Below are 20,501 nucleotides of genomic sequence, written 5' to 3'. Positions count from 1 at the left end.
CCTTAAACTTAACCATCAGTTTAGCTTTAATCATCCCACAAAAGTGAAATTCAAAGCAAAAGCCTTGCAGCTTGGAGCTTTTGAACAGGCACACTGGAGCAGCAAGCTGATGAGCAGTGTGCAGGCAGGTAAAATAGGCCTCATACTCATACAGTACAGTATACGGCTGTCATTACCATAGATACCAATGGTTTCTCTGAGGACATACTAAATTGAACATTATTAGTATAAAAAACATACCTAAGTGAATCACTCTGAAATGGGTTTGAAATGTCACTGCAGAGTTCTGAGGGAAAATTATGACACTAGCAAGATGCTGATGGTAGAAAGAACAACCCCAATAAAGAATATGTGGATAATAATCCAAGATAAAAACCCAGTGTGTCACACCTTAAAGGTCCAGTGTGTAATAATTGGCAAGGTATATTGGCAAAATCTGAATAATATACTACCCATGAATATATTTGTGTATATCACTATAAAATAAAATTTGTTTGTTTTCGTAGCCTTATAATTCTTCTTCTTTTCTTTTTTACGTAACATCACAACCATCACAACTGTTTAAAAACACTCAAACTCCCTTGTTTGCATCTGGCAGCTACTTTTGCCACCTCTACACTAGCATATGAATAATAACTCCTCTGCTGCCTCAGCAGCAAAGACAAGAGGGCTGAGTTATTAGAGAGCAGAGTCTGGTTGCTAATGTGTTCATTCAGAGCAGGCCGCTGATGGAAAATAGGAACTGTAGCAGAGCATAAAGAGAAATAAATTAGTTGGTTAATAGGAGCCTAAAGCAGCAAATGAAAAAGGCACAGACCCTGTTTTCAGTTTTAAGGGCCTGAGCAAGCATGCATTTAGATGGCCTTATCTATCTATTGGACTATAATGAAGAAGAGCCGATAAGACACTTATGGCTAATGAGTAATCATGTTGAGTTAAGCACAACTTCCACAACTTTCAGGCTGGTACATTACTTGCCCTAAAGTGTAATCACCAACGGGATCCAAACTTCATGGTAGATGAAATATATTAGAACAGGTGACAAAAAATATCTTAGTCAAATATGATGAGGATAATTTGAGCTGTCTTCGGGACTCACACGAAAGAAAACTGGTCAAGGTTTCACCTTATGTCCCGTGGCTCAAAATTACTGCTTCAGTATTTTCAATTTAGTATCCCAAAACAAGATTATAACCAATATCCCTCACCATCATCCTAGATACATCTGATAACCTGAACAAATAAAACAGTGTTTCGTCTTTTACAGCCTCATTAGTGTGAAGAAATTGCTTCTTATGCACAGGAAAACAATGACTTTATTTTTAAAGAATAGGGTACATTCTTTGGGTAAGCTTCAGTATTTTGACATGATTTGGGTACAATTAATTAAATTACTTAGGGCTGGGTGGGATATGTTTGTGTGTGTGTATGTTTGTGTGTGTGAGCCAAGCTTTGTTTTGTCTCAGTTTGTTTTTACATAGTTGTTAGTAGATGTTATATGGTTAAGAAATTGAAGTATGACATCATTTGACTGTGTGCATATCTGTCCTGTACACCCATGTGACTGATTTATATCGCCATGCTTTGATAAAAATCTTCTGAAGAAAAAAAAAATCTGGTTATCTCAAAAAACATTTGTTCATCTGTTGGTTGTCAATCACTCTCCATTTGGTGACCTAAAGCTAAACCTAGAACTTATGCAAAACCACTCAAGTCCAAAAGTAATTAAATGCATCATTTGACTTTAATTGCAATATTCTGAGTTTATCTTCATGGAAAAGTCAAACTTGGGCTCTTCTTTCCTTTTTTCATACACTGGACTAAAAGTTGTGGCTTGCTAAGAAAAACCTCTTGGTGGCGCCACAACATCTTATAATGACGATGCAGTGAGAACCAAATGAATGACAGCACAGTATTCACACTCTGCCAAACAAATGGAGAAGATAAAGAGCATATATAAGGGTGTTTATATTACATGCTGACATCAGAAGTTAGAATCTGATCATAACAGCAAATTAAAGCTCTTTTTTTTTCTTTGTTAAAAGAAAAGTGAAACATGAAAGCCAAAGCAAGAGTTTGAATCCTGCAGCCAAAGGATAAAAAAAAATTGGCCTTTTCAGCTAAACGTATCAGTGCAATCTATAGCCACGGGAACCTGGTAATTGTTTTTATTGAGATGAAAAGGAAGAAGAGTGCAATCGACGGTTCAATGAGTTTGGATCTGGCCAGACATGCTTTGAAGAGGCAACTAACAAACATGAGATAATGATCAGTAAATAACAGGCTCACGTTTCTCTTTCTTCTTTTTCTTTAGTTCTTTTTTTATATAAAGCAGAGATCTGCTCGCTCTGGATAAGACTACCTCAAATATTGCCTGTCACTGTGGTGTTGCCCATGGCAACTTGAAGACCAGAATTGGGGACAGCGTGTGTGCATGAGGGTTTGTGTTCGTATATGTTCTGGATTGTGGAGCTGTGGTTTAGAGCTTATGATGGACAGATCACAAGAAACATACAAAGCTGAAATGGAGATTTGCTTGTTATGGATCATGTTTACGTCCACTCAGTGAGGAGAGATGAGGAAGTAGAGATGGACCTCAGCATGCAACATGGGCTGTCCAAAAACAAACACTTCAGAGTCACAAGATAGATAGTGTCAATATTGATTCAGCGTAGCAGCAGTAATGTGTCCACTGAGACAGCAAAAAGCATTCACACCTGCTTCTTATTTATTCTACAATACAGATGTTCTCCTACAGTGGTGAAGCTGAATATTTATGTTTGTGTGGTTTGAGTGGGTGGTGAAATAATTGAATTTACACGTTACACTGCATATGTGTGTGTGTGAGTGTGTGTGTGTGTGTGTGTGTATACTCATGTGTGCGTTTGTGAGGTACTCAGCTGCCAATACAGTATTGTCAACTGATTTCATTTTTCCATTAAAAACAATGTGGAGTCTATTGTTCAAGACTGAAGCACTTGTTTGAGGGAATGAAGGATGTGAGCAATTTGCCATCACAGTCAGGGACACATGTTATCTCAAAATAATCCACTCAGATGTGGTTTAACCTTTGTCTTTTTTTTTCAAATAACTTCCTGTGTGAATCAGACAACTGAAAAACAGACAGTGTTATTTCTTTTAGAGAAAAGGCCTAGGTCAATGAGGTCCAGGCCCCTCTGAGTTGAAGGGCTCAGGACACAGGACAGAGAGTTTGACATGTTTCTGGTTATTGAGGGTGCTGCCATTACCTGAGCCTGAGATCCATTCAGCATCAGATAATAGAGCTTGCTGAGGATGCTCTGATGCAGCTGGTCCCAGGAGAGGCTCCTGTCCTCACGCATGAGAAATGGAGGTCCAAACCTGACACAGGAGAGGAGAGGAGTTCAATTTCGCATACATTTCAGCTGCTTTTTATCAGTGAAAAACGTGTTCATACAAAAGTTTATTCGGTATGGAGCTATGTTATTTTCAAACAAACAAAGAAACAAAAAACATGGCAGGAGAGACAGGCAGTATTTTGTTTTTTTAATGTACATATCTTTCATTTGAAATCGATTCAAGATGTCCACACTACAAAACATCATAAATCAATTTTTCAAGGAGGTTGAGCTTATTCAACCTCGAGAATGTGGCAGTAAGGGCCCTTGCTGCTTATTGTGTCATCACCATATCTGTCAAGCTGTCAGGCGTCAGGTCTATCAAGGCTTCTGTGTCAGTGCCTTGTGTCCTGTCCTGACAGCTTGAAGTGACATAACTGTATGAGTGGTCGGGAGCCAAATAAAAATCAGGAACCAGTCTGTATATCATCATTGCCTCATAACAGGTTCTCTATCTCTAGGTTAACTCAAGGCTCATTCTCCACTCGACTGCACAGCGGTGGTTGAATTAGAGGCCATTGTGTAGGAGGTTAATGGGAGAGGCAATTGTGTTTGTCTAGACAGACGCCACAAGTCTCAGCATTTCTCATAGATTATTCAGACACAACGTCTGAAGATTTAAATTCCAATGTATTTTATTTGTAAGTTTAAAGGTACACCTAGCAAATATATATACTGAACATTCTAACTTTATGAAGAACAGAGGGAAGAACAGATGCTGATTCAATCTCATGGTCATTTACTTAATGGTCTCTCAGTATAACCCTTGAAATAGTTTGACTAGACCAGACCAGACCAGTGAGTTCCAGTTACAGCAAATTACAATGCAAAAAGGCACAATGATATTAAAACAATTGTGTCCTTCCTGGCAACAGTTGGGAGGAAATACGACAATGGCCCTGTGCACAGACGAGGGGTTGTGTTGCCTGCACAGAGCCCTGACCTCGAATCCATCACACACCCTTGAGATCAACTGGGACACTGATCACTGGTCAACAAATGCTCCTGTGGCTGAAGGGAGCAGGTGGAAGAGGTATACTGAAACACAGAGTTTCAATGAATTCTTTTACTTTAAAGACTACACTGACATTGTTGGCACATGAGATTCAGGTGAGGTCTTTCATAGGACTTATGTTATTTGGACCTATCCTGACCAAATGTAAGAGTATGGACACCAAGCACTCATCAGCGGAAGAATCTGCTGAGTTTCACTTCTGTCCCATTAGGAGTTATGATATCAAGCCTGAAAGGGCATGTGAGAAATATGACTCCACCGTTCCTCAAGTCAATAAAATGTCAGATGTTAACGATTCCTGCCGAGAATAAACCTCAATAAATGCTATCTGTCATTCCAATCTGCAAAACCTCATTTGGACGATCAGTCGTGTTAATGGAGCAATCTTGCAAAATTTAGGAATAATTTACCCACTGAAATGAAAGTCTACAAGACAGAAAATGTAATGTTTTTAATTAGTGAGTTAAATAAGCTATTTGTTAGTTTTTCTGTTGCTACATAGCTCACATTTGCATTAAAGGGACAACGAGGAGTTTTGGAAAAGCGAAGCGTTTTCACACTACATTTATGAGCCTCCGCGTGCACCGTAAAATTATTTGACTGGCGCAAGACGGACTCATGTTTTCATTCATCAATAATTAAAGTCAGAGGTTCAAAGACGATCACATACCGACGTAGTTCTGACCATAAACGGCGATTCAGCTGTGTTATTCTCATGACTCGTTGCGAAACTGAAAGTAAAAAACGCTGGTCGGCTCGACCAGCATCTCTGCCACCACTAATAATAACAAAATAACGATAGAGACAGAACGATATATTTATCGAAAATGGGCCCATTAACAAGTGTGGGTAGCGGAGATTCATCCACATTAACGTGAGACTTTTTTATAACCGAATAGAAACTCCTCGTTGTCCCTTTAATAGCTGTCTTGACTGACCAGATTGACCAGTCTTGATTACAGCTTTAAGTGTCATTGGGTTTACCAGACATCTACAGTAGTATACAGCTTGCTAACGGAAAGCCTGTGGCTAGTGAATAAACATGCTAACTTCAGTAGAAGAAAAGAAATGACAGAAAAAGAAGTAAAACAAGAGAGTTGTTTTCCGGGGTTAGAGAAAACTCTCTGCGAGTGATGAGAAAGAAGTTTGGTGCTGAACTTGCAATGTTTCTCCTAGACTGGTGAGTAAACAGCTGTTAATGCTACTACGTAGCAAGAGCAAAACTTACAAATAGCTCCATCATGGCTCAAAGAGAGAAAACATCAAACCACCCAATATTCCTCCAAAGACATACAGTAGCTGCTTTTATTTAGTGTATTTTTAGTTTTTCTTTCTTGTTTTAAGCCTCTTGTGCTCAGTAAATTAGCATTTCACTGAAAACAAATGCAGTGCACCTGGTGCTTGTGCACAATTATATGTTAAAGTTCCATTGCTCTTGTTATGTCCATGTAAAAAAAAGAGGAAAAAAAAACAAATCTAAGCCATCGACGTAATTTAAAATCACTGATGATCGTGATTAGAATCTCTTTGTACACATTATGAACCACTAAGTATCATGGGATTGCTGTCTGAATGCTACAACAGTTTTAACCAGGCACTCTCACAGTGCGCCCCTAGTTTAATGAGTACTTAAATTCGAACAATGCTCTGTGTTACCCAGTATGCATTATGTCATAATGGCTTCAGGAGCATTACAGTGATTTTAGTCTACAGCAATTAACTGCACTCTTTGCACTCTGAAAACCTGACAGAGCACTGCTGGGATGAAGAACATTATGTTTGCATGATGAATGTGCAGAAACTGACTGACCCTATAAAGCCGGTGCACAACGAGGTGAATTATATGCTCAGTCCGTGTCTTATCCTTTTAAATGTATGGCATTAAAACACATAAGATGAAAAACTTGAAACTTTTCTAGCTTACCTTTGGAATTTTGAGTAGATTCTGGGCTAATTCTTGATTGGTCTTAAATTGGAGTCTGGAGTAATACTAACATAAATAAGAATAATAATATAACAATCCACTGTGTGTTTTGAAATTGTTTAATCAATACTATTACCCATTTCACTTTGCCTCACTCAATCAGCTGAGCTCTCAGAGATTTACCCTGCTTTAGCTATGATCCTTTGCAGTGTTGTGGAATAATCTTTAAAGAAACTGCAGATTAACTTTGATTGGGTGCTCAGATCAAACCACATTCATAATTTTATTTGTGATCTTGTTAAAATGTAGATCTTGGAAATTATTGTGATGTTTTATACAGGGACAATATCTTAGGCAGATGTGGGCAGAACATTTCTTCATCTCCAGTTCGCAATGCAGGTCAGGTCCTGTGGGACATTTATCCCAAAACAGCAAGTGTATCACTGGCATATGGCTGCTTCCACTGTTTTGTCCATCTGTGCTGGTGATATACTGTACATGAGATGCTGCCCTGGTAAGTGAGTTAATGATGTTGCCAAGCCTTGTTAGACTAACATATGGCAGCCAACCGACTTTCATAGGTCAAGTGCTCCAAATTGAACTGACTGTTCGCCTCAGTCTCAGGTTTCTATGCAGTCAGTGTTCAGCTACAGCTGGTTTGGAAGCTAAAGCTGCACTACAGTAGCTAAAACCAGCCTATAGTCTGGGGAATTTGTGCAAGAGATATACAGGTCAAAGTCAAACAGAAGTTGACACTGGGACAGCACTGGGTGACGAAAAAGGAAAAGAATAAATAAGACAATTTTTCAGACTGTAGACACAGTAGAGCAGTGGGAAAGACGTGTCTGCAGCTGCAAACTCACAAGCTCTAAAACACAGTCTCACAAATTTCAGATGACATCCTGAAATGCAATCTCATAAAAGTAATGCAAGTTAACTGGCTCTGATACCGTGCGGCGTGCGCTTAACAAAACCAATTCACAAGATGCAGCTTCAGCAGCAGAATAAAACAGCTCACAGCTCACCTGACAGCCTGCTGGCCCGATCCTGCTGTGTTACAGATGAGGAGGAGGACCTTTGTGGAGCCGCCCTGGTTCAGGTATTCAGAGGAGAGGGTGCCAGACGGAGGTAACCTCTGACCATCGGCTTCAGCTGTGGAGGTGTAGGGAGAGGAGGGGAGGCTGTGGTGATACCCTGAGGACAGCAGAGAAGAAGGCGTTCACAATCACACTGTTGTTTGTATGCAAGACAGTAACCCAGTGTGAAAGTCATTTTCAACCTAAACAGTTTACACTTTTACAAGAACCTGGAAAATTCAATCATTTACAGTCATTCAGAAATACGGTTTAAATCTCTGACTGAAAATCACTTTTTTAACAGGAAAGAGAGACTGTAGAAAAATGTAAACATGAACAAATGAGACCAAATTACTCTTAGGGTGCACTCACACTAGGCAATCGTACCGTAAACACTCTTTCAGCTAGTTTGAGTTCCCTGTTCCAGACATCTCACTGCTTGTTATTTAGTGCTAAGCCAAGTTCCATTAGCTTTGTTTTCACGAATGTGCGTGAGATCAATGTGTGTAATCCTCTGTTTGGAGGGATAGGCATAGATTAAAAAGGTAATGAGTACTGCTTAACAAAATTAAGACAAGCTAAATTGGTGTGTTTTCATTTCCTGGGAACTTCTTGTGCTACAGCTCTGTTGCACCTTGTTGTAGCACTTATTCAGTGAAAGCATTACTCATCTTAGAAGCTTATTGTTTCGAGCTGAAATGGACCAGGATCACCAAACAGCTTTGGGTGTCAAACTGAGAAACTGTTATGCAGAGACCGACAACTAACGTGACACGTTCACATTGTTGTCTTGAGAACATTCTCAGACAAGAAATTCCATTATACTAGAATTGCCCTTTGATTCTTATTTACTCGGAGGAGCCGTAAAAAGAATCACATCTGCAAAAACTCATGCACCGCCGCACAACGCACGCACATGTTGTGATTAATAGTGGGTAATAGCTGAAGGGGATGCAGCAGGGCCCACCTCTCGTCTCCCAGGAAACATAAACTTTGACATTATCAGAGGATTTAATTAAACAATGGTTGTTCGATCCCTACTGTGCAATTAATCACTGCCACCTTCCATGCACGCACTCACACAAACACGCAAAACAAATGTAAACACATGCAGGAATGTGTGTGTAGATGCAGAGCCTCAATGTCATGCCTTCGCAAAAGTAAGCAGGCATATTATTACCACACGACAACGCAAGCACGCAATTATTAATTATTAAAAAGTGATATCTGAATAACAGAATAAAAACTGGCCCAGAAAACAGAAGGGAGCTTACAACATGAGCAATGTTCCTCTGCCTCAGCAGACAGGAGCAACTCGATATGACATTTTCTGCATATTACCTGCCCTTTACATGGCCCATTCATCTCTGGCCCCCTTGTCTCTGTCTGCCCGCCCTCCATCCTCCCTGCCCCCTTCAATTCTCACTTTTCCACTTGGGGTGTGGGAGATCAATAAAAGACAAAACTGTGTGAATGATTATTATATAATTCGGCACACAATGACACAAATCTCACCACTTCAAATTACTTTTATATACTGTGAATTAGTTTCTGCTAACATTTTGAGGTGTGATAGTTTTCTACACAGGGGAGTTGTAGGGAGGTGGGTGTACAAAATGTGGAGCTCTGGGTTTGTATCCTGAGTTCTGTGTGTGACAGAAGAACTTTGCTTTGAGAAAGAATGTGGTTTTATTTAAATGTTAATAACTCATGCATCAAGTCAGGTTAGATTTTTCTCATTTTCACCAAAGACCATAACCTCTCTCTACCCTGAAACAAGGTCGACAAGTGCCAGAACACAACCACAATATTAATGATGTTTTTTATTGAGGATAAACAAATTCAAAATGTCTCATCACAACTAGGATACACAATTTAAACCAGTGCATTGTTACGTCTCTTGCAAAAAATATTAAATATAGCAAAATAGGAGACATGGCTGAATGACATTAAAACAACTCGTGGCGAGCAGCGTGACTTCACCCACACGTCTGACGTGTGCCGGGAGATTCTCCTGCCAGACTCTCATTCTCACCTCCTCTTCCCTCCCTCCCTGAGACGGACCAGAGGAAGCCGTGGACGGAGGGAGGTGTGAATAGGTTGAAAAGAGAGAGGGAAGGGAGGGAAAGAGAAGAAGGCTAGAGTGGATAGAAAAGGAGACTGTGAGAGTTAATTTTACTATAAAAGAAGAAAGAGTCATAGTTAGGAAAAAGAGAAGCAAAGGGAGACTGAAGTGAATGTGACACCTTGTATATAGCTGGTATTAAAATGTGATCTGTACCGAGATATGTTATCCACACAATAAAGGATCCGGTCTTGCCTTTGTGTTTACACCTGTTATTTTCAATCTGTTCTCTTTCTCCTCACTGAGATCAGATCTCCGTGCTCTGGAGCAAAACTTGCACCAGGATAATTTGATGTGGCAGCAAATCAGCTGCAGGTGTCAAAGATTAGATTTACAGATACCGATGATCCAAACACAACGTGACGCCAGACTGATCGGGCATTTACACCTGACATTAATGTGCTTTTTTTTACCCTATCAGAGTAGTTGCCCAGATACAGATCACATTTTAATATTGGGTGTGAAAGGAGTTTGTAGGAGAAAGAGATATGGGGAGAAATTGAGGTGGCTATTAAGACAATGTAAAAGAGCTCAGCCCTGAGGACCATGCTTTTCCTCTTCACCTCCTTCCTCTCCACCATCCTACACTTCTTCTCTTCTCTTCTCTTCTCTTCTCTTCTCTTCTCTTCTCTTCTCTTCTCTTCTCTTCTCTTCTCTTCTCTTCTCTTCTCCTGTATCCCTGTTACTCATTGCCACTATATGTTTTTCTCTTTCTTTTCTCGCTCAACTCTCCACAATCTGACGGACTGAGGTGATTCATAAGACAAGGAAGTAGCCAGGAATAGAAAGTTTAGGAAAAGAATCGTAATAATAATTGCCAAAACAGAACATTTTTGAGTGTGTTTAAGATCTGTGGAACGGCTGACGGAAAGATTGTTATGCCGGAGGACATTTAAACACAGTCAAGACTGAAGTAAGCTTTCACACTGAGTTTCTTTTCCAATTCAGGGACATCTACAAAAGACCTCTTAACTCAACACTGAATGACAGCTTTTTTCTTGTGAGATGTGGTGAAGAAAGTATGTCCTAACTGATGGTGAGGCACCAATGGGGTTAGTGAACAAGAACATCTTTAAAATGACAGTGTAAAAAAAAAGTCCTTTTTGTTAATATCTCGAGTGGATGAGTTTCTGCATCACTCAAAGCTGAGCTCCCGATGGTTCCATTACTCTGCAGGCGTCTATTCACACGCACACACTCAAAAGCCTTAAGTAGATAATCACATTTTGCTGTTGCAACAGAGGCAAAAGTCTTTCAAAATTGATGTCTTATTTTCCAAAACAGTTCATTACTGATGTGCAAAAATAGGCAGAGTTGCATAACACACATCCACTCTCTCACACACATACACACAGCAAAGCCAGAAAAAATGATACGATACTTTGTGCACATACAGTACTGACTAGAAATGACACTCCACCCAAATGGTTCAAGACCAAATGAGTGACCCCTGTCAGTGCAGTCCACACACCTGACTAAAAATACACAGGGGACTATGGGCTTAGCCCTGAATGAATCAGAGGTCCTGGCAGGAAACCACAAATGCCCCTGATGACAGCGAAGCACCTGAGCTCTCTGCCAACAGAGAAGTGACAGATTAGGGAGGCAGCAGGGGAGGGACTGGATGCACCTGATGCTGCCCTCTTCCTCCTTCCTTCTTACATATTTTTTTTTGCCTTCCCTCTTAGACGCAAGAAGGCACAACAGAGTGTCAACAGCAGCAACACATAACAAAATGGCAATCACTGAAACTGTACATGGTGTTTTACACTTTGTTACATCATGTCTCAAATATTGCATCCCATGCTGCACATTTAAGCTGCTTATGTCTATGAAAAAGCAAGACAAAACATGGTGAACATGCTGAAAGGGTGAGATTTCAGGAAGCTGATGGTAAACTCATAGATAATAGAAGAAAGACTTCTTAAAAACCAGCCAGTGTACTCTGCACTGCCCGCTGACTCATCACACAAAGTTTAGTGGTGAATTATTTTGTAGGTTTACTTTGAGCAGGTGTGTGCCGAGGAGGAAGCTTTCAGGCTGGCATTTGCACAGACATTTATGTGCCATTTGTGTTGTTCTTAATAAGGCACTTGAGCTGAGTGTTGCTGTTATTTCCCAGATGACTTGAGAACACGTTCCAGAGACAGCGGTGGTGATCACAGCATCGACTGTAGACACAACAAATTTCTTTCTGCCTTCATTCTCTTTAGGTTATTTTAAAATGATGAATCCTACTGGAGGGGGCAAGAGGTCCCCTGTGAATGTTCCTGGAATATGTTTTGCTTTTCCCGTGCTGAGTTTGCTTTAGGCGCCCTGTAACTGTCTTAATAGAGCTGCACGGGATATGTGCTTTGCAGGGTTTCATTTGCATGTGTGATGTCTTTGTCTCAGCGTGAGCCTATTTATGTACAAGTTCACAAGCACTCACGGCGGTATATGCACAACAATGCTTCCACAAATATAATATTGCACCCTGTTACATAATTATAGGTATTTTTTTCTGAATTTCTTAAAAAAGCCTCAAATTCAAAAGCAAAGCAGTTAATGATGATGTGATTTTTGTTGTACCACACAAGTTCTTTTTCATCTGAAGAGAATGATTTCAAGGCTGGTGCATCTCTGTAGCACGACTCTTAATACTATTTATCCTCAATGGCCAACAGCAATGTTGTGACACAGTTTACCTCAAGAAATTTCAGCCCCTGTGATTTGGAAGTTGCATCTGGGTATATTATTATGTCACTTACTACTATTTTGATTAATTGTGCAGAACCACACATCCCATGCTCCCTAAGGGTTTTTTCCTGCTGCGAGACAACATGTGATCACTACATTTTACTATGAGCAAGGTCTCCATGCTTGTCCTGGTTTGAATCCTGCAGAGCACCTTCGTTGCACGTCATCCACTGTCTCTCTCTTTCATGTTTTCCTGTCCACATTGTGACGTTTAAGCCCTAAACATAAAAAGTAAAAAATCTATTTCATGATAAGCATGAAATACTGACAGTATGAGATTGTGGGTAGTGATGTGTCGTCCATGCCGATCATATAAATGAGTAGTGTGTGCGTGTGTGCATTCAGACAGAAGTAATACCCCCACTGTGAGTAGCTGATTGAAGGATGCGACTGCCCAGATAAACCCCTCAGAGTAATGTTGAAATCCGTGACTCTCAACCTGTGCATAGCCCTCAGCTGATGGAAATGGCACAGTGGCTTAACCCTCAACTCTGCAGTTCACTGTGACAGGAGCTGAACTCACTCACACAACCTGCAGAAGAGTTGGTGCAGCCACACACAAGGTCAGTTTGTGAAAGCGAGAAAATAAGGGAGAGAAGGAAAGACGCACCTTGATTAGTGGGTCTATCTCAATGTGGATCCTGTTAGTGTGAGACGGGTCCTAATACATCCTCTTATCTCCTGTGAGAGATCCCCTTTTCTTCACAAGGATTCCTCTCTTTTCTAACACACAGTGTAAACAACATACCCCTGCGCCCTCTCTGTGAAAGCAACTCCCCACAATCCACCACTCAAATCTTAATAGACCTCACCATTTCCCAGAAGACACATGTCCCTAGCCGGCTTTAACTTTTTTATTTCAAGAGCCACCATATGAACGTTGCACAAACTTAGCACGCTGAGCTTCACTTAGCTTCCATTCAGTGCGCAGCATTACGGGGCTTTACCACTCCATTTATGTGCAAATTGTCTGGATTGTTGCAGGTGAAATAGGACACAATTGTGGCGCTCTAGACCTAATTGATTTTTCACTGTTTTCCATCATGAGACCTCCTGCTGTCCGTCCTGGAGACGCAAAACCTCATTATTGTAGCTGGGAGCAGCGCTGACTCACTATCCCCAAGAGTGTTTACTGAAGTTGGAGAAAATACACAGCAGTTTATGACCACAGAGGAATTCCCTGCATACAATTAATTGTCTTGTTTTGTTGTTTTTTTACTTCATGTTTACATTCTCTATGCTTTTTTCCATGTTATTAAATTTGAGACTACTTATCATTTCTCAGTCCACATCAATGATGGGCTGAATGTTTTTTTGGAAGCTTTTGCCTCCTCCTCCTCCTCCTCCTCCTCCTCCTCCTCCTCATTACCTTTTTGTTCCTGTGGCCAAGTCATGTGGAGGAGGAGACAAAGAAAGGAATGACAAGAACAAGCCAAGAACCAGAAGCAAGCCGTGGTCATTTGGACACTTGATCTGCCAGTATGAGTATCACACTGCCACTGCCTGCACAGCTGACATTCATGCAGATAATAAACTTCTTATGCATGGTGCTTTTTTGCCCAAAAACATAATTGGCCGAAAAGGAGGATTGGAGAATTTTCAACCATTTGCCATTTTGTGTTTGACAATAGTCAGCACTCAGACTGAAAATACCAGTGAATTAAAGGGACTGCATTTTTGTGGAGTTGCTGCTACATCTCCCACTGATGAAAATGACATGCAATCGGGTTGCAACAATTTGTTTCCTGATGACATCACCTGCATCTTCTTGAAAACACTGTGGCCCCACTGAAAGAAATGAAAAGCTCTGTTTTTTGTTGTTTGCTATTAAAGCTATGAACAGAGCCTCACAAGTTCAATCCTCTTAATCTGAGAGGTACAGTGCTGTACTCTTGCACATCGAGAACACATGTTTCAAATGTGACGTATGTCCTTTGTTGTAATGTGCAGTCTGTGAAGACAAATTTCCCCATGGGGGACAAATAAACTGAATCTAATCTAATCTAATATTTAAAAAATACAAATGTTTCAGTGGCAGCCATGTTTTTGTCTCCTCTACTTTAAGGCGGCAACAAGATGATGTCAAAAACATCTCTGACACACACACATCTAGAACATTCTAGGATCACAGGGGAGAAGAGGAGGTAACCAAGAGGAGTGAAGATGAACTCTATGTAACTCCAGGAAATCATCATCTTAACTTTATGTTTTAAAATCTCTCCTTAAAACCCACCTCTTCTCCTTCCCTAGTAAGACATTGGCTTGATTTGATTTGATTTGATTTGATTACATTTTTTATCTTATTTTATTGTTTCTTTTATTGCACGGCTATTATTTTACCCATGTTATATGCCTTTTAGATTATTTGATCTGTTTTTATGTAATTTTATGTCTTATGTAAGATGTTGTGTCTTTATTTCTGATTCTTTTATTTATTACCCTGTACAGCACTTTGGTCCTCTGTGGATGTTTTAAAGTGCTCAACAAATAAAATTGGATTGGATTTACTTGCAGGTCCACTTTCTGAGTAATTTGCCTTATTCCAGTTTCATCCCTCCCTGTTTTATCGTGCTGTTAAAGCATATCATCAGTCCAGAAACCCTCTCCTAGCAACCCACTCTGAAGAGGACAGTTCATGAAGCGTACAGTATTTCTAAGCAGAGTTGTGCCATGTAACTCAGTCATACTGTTTTATAATCTCTGTATAACTCTCAAATGACCTAAAAATTGTCATGCTGTGGTAGTTTAGCTACAGTAAGATAAACACAACAGCAGAGAACATCAGTAAGGGACGACCGCCTGCTTTCAGAAAACTAAAAAAGAATTTGCCACATGCTGAGCCAATCTCTCCGAGTACATCCAACATATAAAGCCCTGCATACAATTAGGCCTCAGTTGTGGATTTAAAAAATGCTAAAATTGATCGTACAAAAGTTATTAATCGAAACAAAGTTCATGCCAAACAAACATCAAACATCTCTCTCAGCATCTCAGGATGCTTACTCCGTCATCCTTCACAGCAACATGTTTTGTTTTTTCACACAAGTTGAAAAAACAAACTACAGAACATTTTGGACACAGGCAGTGCTGTGCATGAAGTGTTGTGTAGTGCAAGAAACAGACCTTTGCACCGACTGACAAACGTGATTAGGACCAAATCAAACAAGTTGTTCCCACAGCATACAGAAAGACTAATCTACAGTAGCTTGTGTGAAAAGATAAGGCTCTATTTCCAGAGCCTAGTGTATGTTTTTACAATTGAGCATGTATATAAACTAAGAGCAAAGTGATGATCTATAATCGATAGTCATTGTGACACATCAGCTTCTTTAAAACAACACATATTTTAGTTTTGACATTTATTTTACTTCACTTGAAAACACTGAAAGTGGGAGTTTTGTTAACCTACTAACTATAGCGGTGGTTTATTCAGTGACTTGTCAAACCAGCTGTGGTGGTAGAATCACAAAAACAGTCTCTCTGCACTACTAACTGAACAAACTAAACAAAAATATGAAAAAAACAACAAACCCACTGCTTCAGACCATGCAATATAATTACACTCTTTGTAAAACCTTGCATATCTCTTCCTCTACACCAAGAATAATTTATGCAGAGGATGCTGCCATACTGTACATCCTCCTTTATCTTTGTAACGCCACAGTACAGTCTCTGCAGTACTGAGTGCGTAAATTAGTGTCCTACACTTTATAAAACATGACACAGATCCCATTGAATGAAGTTATGTTATCCTGGAATCTGGTCTGCTTTGATCCTATGAATTATTCCGCAGAGGTAAGGACCATTCATCATTTTCATCAGACTGCTCGCAAGAATGGGAGCCACATTTGCCAGTGAGTACTTAAGTGTGATTCATTATAAGCGCATTTCTGTGTGTGTGTGTGTGTGTGTGTGTGTGTGTGTGTGTGTTCTGTGCAAGGTCTCCCCTTGAGGGCCATGTATCTATGGGACTCTCCAGTGTAACTCTAATAGATTCATTACCTACTTGACTTCCACAGCGGATGTGCATGTGCACGTGTGTGTATGTGTGTGTGTGTGTGTGTGTGTGTGTGTGTGTTTTTGCTCATGCATGCTTACGTTAGAATAAATGTGTGTGACTTACATGTAGAGCGCACTGTTTGTGCCTGCTCTCTCTCTCTCAGTGCTGTGACACTGTATTTCCTGTGTAAAGTGACAATAGAAATGCCTCCTGTTGAGAAATTGAAGCGTCTTAATTTTTTATGAGCACTTAAGTACAGAAGTGAATTATTGATGCCATTCTTCTTCTGGGGTAACACCCCTCCCCGTGCACCCAATAATGGCATCATTAAACAGCAGAGTTGGTGGAAAAAAAGAGGCTATCCTCAACTTCCCTGACTGGCAGCCCAGAGAGATCACTAGTAATGACCTCACCCTGACGCTGGTAATATGACTCAATTAAGCCCTTATCAGACACACGCACCGATCGGTTAAAATAATGGCTTTGTGCCCTACGCACATAGGTCTTTGTTTGTGACCGGCCTGTTACAGATAGAGCAGCACGGCTGGTGCGATAAGAAGTGATCTACTGCCCTGCTCTTCCTCACGGTGTGGGGGAAATAATGGCATCACAGGAAAAGAGCATTCACACAAACTACCGTACCATAGTCATGCAGAACAAAAGTTGTTTTGCCAGAGTTGAACATATACATAACATAACATTATATGCAATCTTTTGTCATGACAGATTTTAAACATGAGATTGTGTAGCTGCACCAGTTAACACATTGCAGGGAGAGTCATAGTCACAGGTTTTTTTTAACATGATGCCTACATACCGAGTTGCCACAACTTTTACAAAGTGCATAGCTCAAAGGAGCTCTTGAAGAATGTCACTCTGCCAGTTTGTTTCACAATGCAGCTTGCTGTGTGTGACTGTTTGTGTGACATTACACTTCGCCCGCGTTCTCATGTGCATTCAGCAGCGTCTTGCATGGCTGAAAAGGGTTTTTAATGTGTAGTGGTGATGCAAGGCTGACTCAACTTCATACCTGTCTCTTTTTTTAGCGATTGCAAGGACACAGAGCTCGACTGTCACCGTCTATCACAGGGAGAAAATAAGACAGAGACAGAGACGGAGAGCAAGAGCCTGGAAACCTTCAACAAAAGGGATCTTGTACCACTGATCTTTGGTGTTATCCTCAGAGATAAGAGTGAATTATTCCTCTTGCCACATGCTGTAGCCTTCTCACTATTTCAGATGGCTATTATTTGTACAAGCTCACCAGACGTTACTCAAGTAAACTTTTTATTATGGATGATGGGATGCACTAGGCTGATATTTAGACGTGGCATTTAATTTCATTTGTTTGGGTTCTGTCATGCATAAAGAAGCAGACTGAGAGGAGGAATACAAAGCACACTGCAGACACTGCCCATCTCTCCACCAAAGTAAAATGTCTGCCTGCGAGAAACACTGTGGTTAATGAATCATAAGGGCTTCTTGAAAGAGAAAACCAGGCGAAGGTGTGAGTGTGAATCGTGAGAATACATAAGGAGGACAGAGGAAGAGTGACAGAGAGAAAATTGAAAATGGGGAATGAGCAAAACTGTCAAATCAGAGTGGGAAGTCGGTGACAGCGGCGTTTTTAGTGGACGTCTTGTTGCCGTGGTTACCTGAGTGCTGTGCAGAGCCTCCGCGACCATGGAGGGGAGGAGCCTGGAAGGCATAGACCACGTCGCTATCAGAAATTGACGTCAGGTCGTCGTCGTCCGAGAAAGAGCGCTGGAAACCCGTGGAGTACAACTCTGTTAGGATGACCTGGAGGGGGAGAGCGACAGACATGGTGAAATGGTGAAAATATCAATTTTATCCAACTGAGAATTGATAAAAAAAGGTGTGCGAGTCTTGACCCTCTGGGATAACTTGTTATGAAGATATATAGCACAGAAATAGACCAACAATGATATTGTTGAATGTGCAGGTAAATTCAAATAAGCAAATAAAAACAGATACATTTGTAATCAGCTCAAGAAAACCCTAAATAAATCATAAGCCTCAACAGAATATCTTAAACACTGACCAAAACTTGAAAACTGAAAAACATCAACATAAAAATTCAAGATATAAACATCTGCAAAGTGAGGCAAAGGATATTGGGGCTACGTTTCTTAACATCTTAACACTCAGAGAGACATATTTCCTAGTTTCATGATTAAGAACTTGACAAACCTGACAGCAAAACATAAATAGTTTAAAGTGAGGAGAGAAATTAACACTACAGAATATAATATAACTACAGAACATACTTATGATCAGCTGATGCCGATGCAAACTTTCGGTGCAAACATTTTTAAGCTGCCGGTAACCATAGCAACAGTCTTTTTTCTAAGAAGTGATGATTCATTTCGTAACTCTGACCTACACAGTTCACTGACCTACAACAAACTTGGGATGGATAGAAGCTGTTTGTAGGATGTTTCATTCAAAATCATCATGTTTCCCACACACACACACAGACACACTTTTATCATACTCAAATACATCAAAGAAACTGGACCAGAGAGGAGATATGGATACAGATAAAAGGCAGCAAACAGGCTGTCCATACCACAGCTTTCTGAACTGATGACAGCGTCTGTGTGTGTGTTGTGGCTCTTCCTGATGGGCTCCCTCAGAACTTTGTCCTATGACTTGCTTTTTGCCAAACCCACAAGTAATTTTGCATCGATGTTTCGATGCATCCTGTTCTGATGCAAAGTGTTTAGGCTACTTTGTGTTTTTGTCTACCTGAGTTCCAGTGGACTCTGGTAGGTATTAAAAGCAGAACCAGTAAGTGCAACAAAACTAACAGGAGAGAGTGTGGGAAATGTTAATGAAGCCCAGTTTCTACATTTACACGCAGTCATTAGAACAAGTCTAATCAGCCAAGTCGGAGAAAACACCAGTGTGGGCAGACTGTGGGTGTGTAGGAGATGCAACAGCCTAACAAGGAAATCTCCCACTGTGAATTAAAATGGATTTCCTCATCAAGAAAGCAGGAAAATTGAAATTAATCTTCTGCTACTTTGCAAAACAGTCTAACTAAGGACAAGAATGCTAAACACTTCCAAAATATTTTTTGTGACATCACATCACAAAAAGAAATCACAGATAATTCATAGATTGTTTTTTAGTTTAGTTGTCTGAGAATGACACCCTTCTACCCATCAGGAAATCATAGAAATTAGTCCAAAAATGTAATGCAATATCACTAACAATCACATGCTTTACTGCACTGCAAGTGTTTTTTCATCACTAAACAATTGAGACCTTGCTGTTGCTCTCCTGCTGCTGTGGACCCAACTTTAGATTCATCATCTGTTGTACGACAGGAGAAAGGCTGATGAACACACACCCCTGAAACCTTTTCTCCTGTTGGTGACATTTCTGCTGACTGTGAAGACGCAGTGCAATGTCTACGTTTTTGAATTCACAAAGGAAATTCTGGTAGCTTTATCTATTTGCCCAAATATTCCTGTGATTTCTGAGAATATTTTACTGCTAAATTGTCATCTAAGATATCTCTAACAGTGAAAAGCACAGACGTAATAAACAAGTGTTTCATTTTCCCAAATGATCAAAACCACTTATCTGAAAGTGAAACAGTTGTAGATGTAAAGATAATGATTACCCAGACGATCTGTTGTAAACATCTACACTTCCTGGTTGAACTTTAACTGGCTATACTAACCAAAGTAATGGATGATTACACCAGTAATTTTGGGTCCATTTAATTAGTTCTCACTGGCTAGTACATTATAATAGACAATGGACTATTTTGTTAGGTCTATGATGCCAACAATAAATGAATAAATACATAAATCTTACTAAATGCCCATCACAGTTTTGTGATGGGCCTATTGTCTGAATGCAATGTTTTTAAAATAGCATTATGAAAGATAACCTGCAACTATGAAATGTTCAGCATCTTTGATTGGTAGTTACCAGTTATGAAAATTACTGGCAAGCAACTGTCCCTCAGTTACTGTACAGTTTTTCTCGATTGCTAAGACACATTTCTCGAAAGCTTCTCTCATTTTCTCTAAACTGTGAACACAAACCCCAATTTTCAAGCTACATTCACAAAACCTCAGACTCTTCTTGCAAAACCAAACTTTCACCTCAAAACAGTTCAATCTGTGCTCAAAACTGAACTTTGTTGTCAAATCGTGCCCCGAGTCAATCAAAATTAAAAACACTACTGAGCAGTCACTAAACACTACA

At 40.1% G+C, this 20,501-nt stretch overlaps 1 protein-coding gene across 1 annotated transcript in view; it reads right to left on the bottom strand.

Annotated features, from left to right (window-relative positions):
• usp43a (ubiquitin specific peptidase 43a) overlaps window positions 1-20,501 on the bottom strand; it is a 95,267-nt gene that overhangs the window by 20,886 nt on the left and 53,880 nt on the right. Inside the window, exons 6-8 of the mRNA XM_085774455.1 lie at window positions 17,912-18,056; window positions 7,342-7,510; window positions 3,249-3,360 (exon numbers count right to left, since the gene is read on the bottom strand). Of these exons, the coding sequence (XP_085630581.1) occupies window positions 3,249-3,360; window positions 7,342-7,510; window positions 17,912-18,056 (426 nt within the window). The remainder of the gene's footprint in view (window positions 1-3,248; window positions 3,361-7,341; window positions 7,511-17,911; window positions 18,057-20,501) is intronic.

The sequence above is a fragment of the Trachurus japonicus genome, chromosome 1 (genome assembly GCF_045865225.1).
Source record: "Trachurus japonicus isolate A0001 chromosome 1, Traja_1.0".
Lineage (NCBI taxonomy): Eukaryota > Metazoa > Chordata > Actinopteri > Carangiformes > Carangidae > Trachurus > Trachurus japonicus.
Note: the sequence above shows the minus strand (reverse complement) of the source record. Positions and strands in the feature narration are given on the sequence as shown.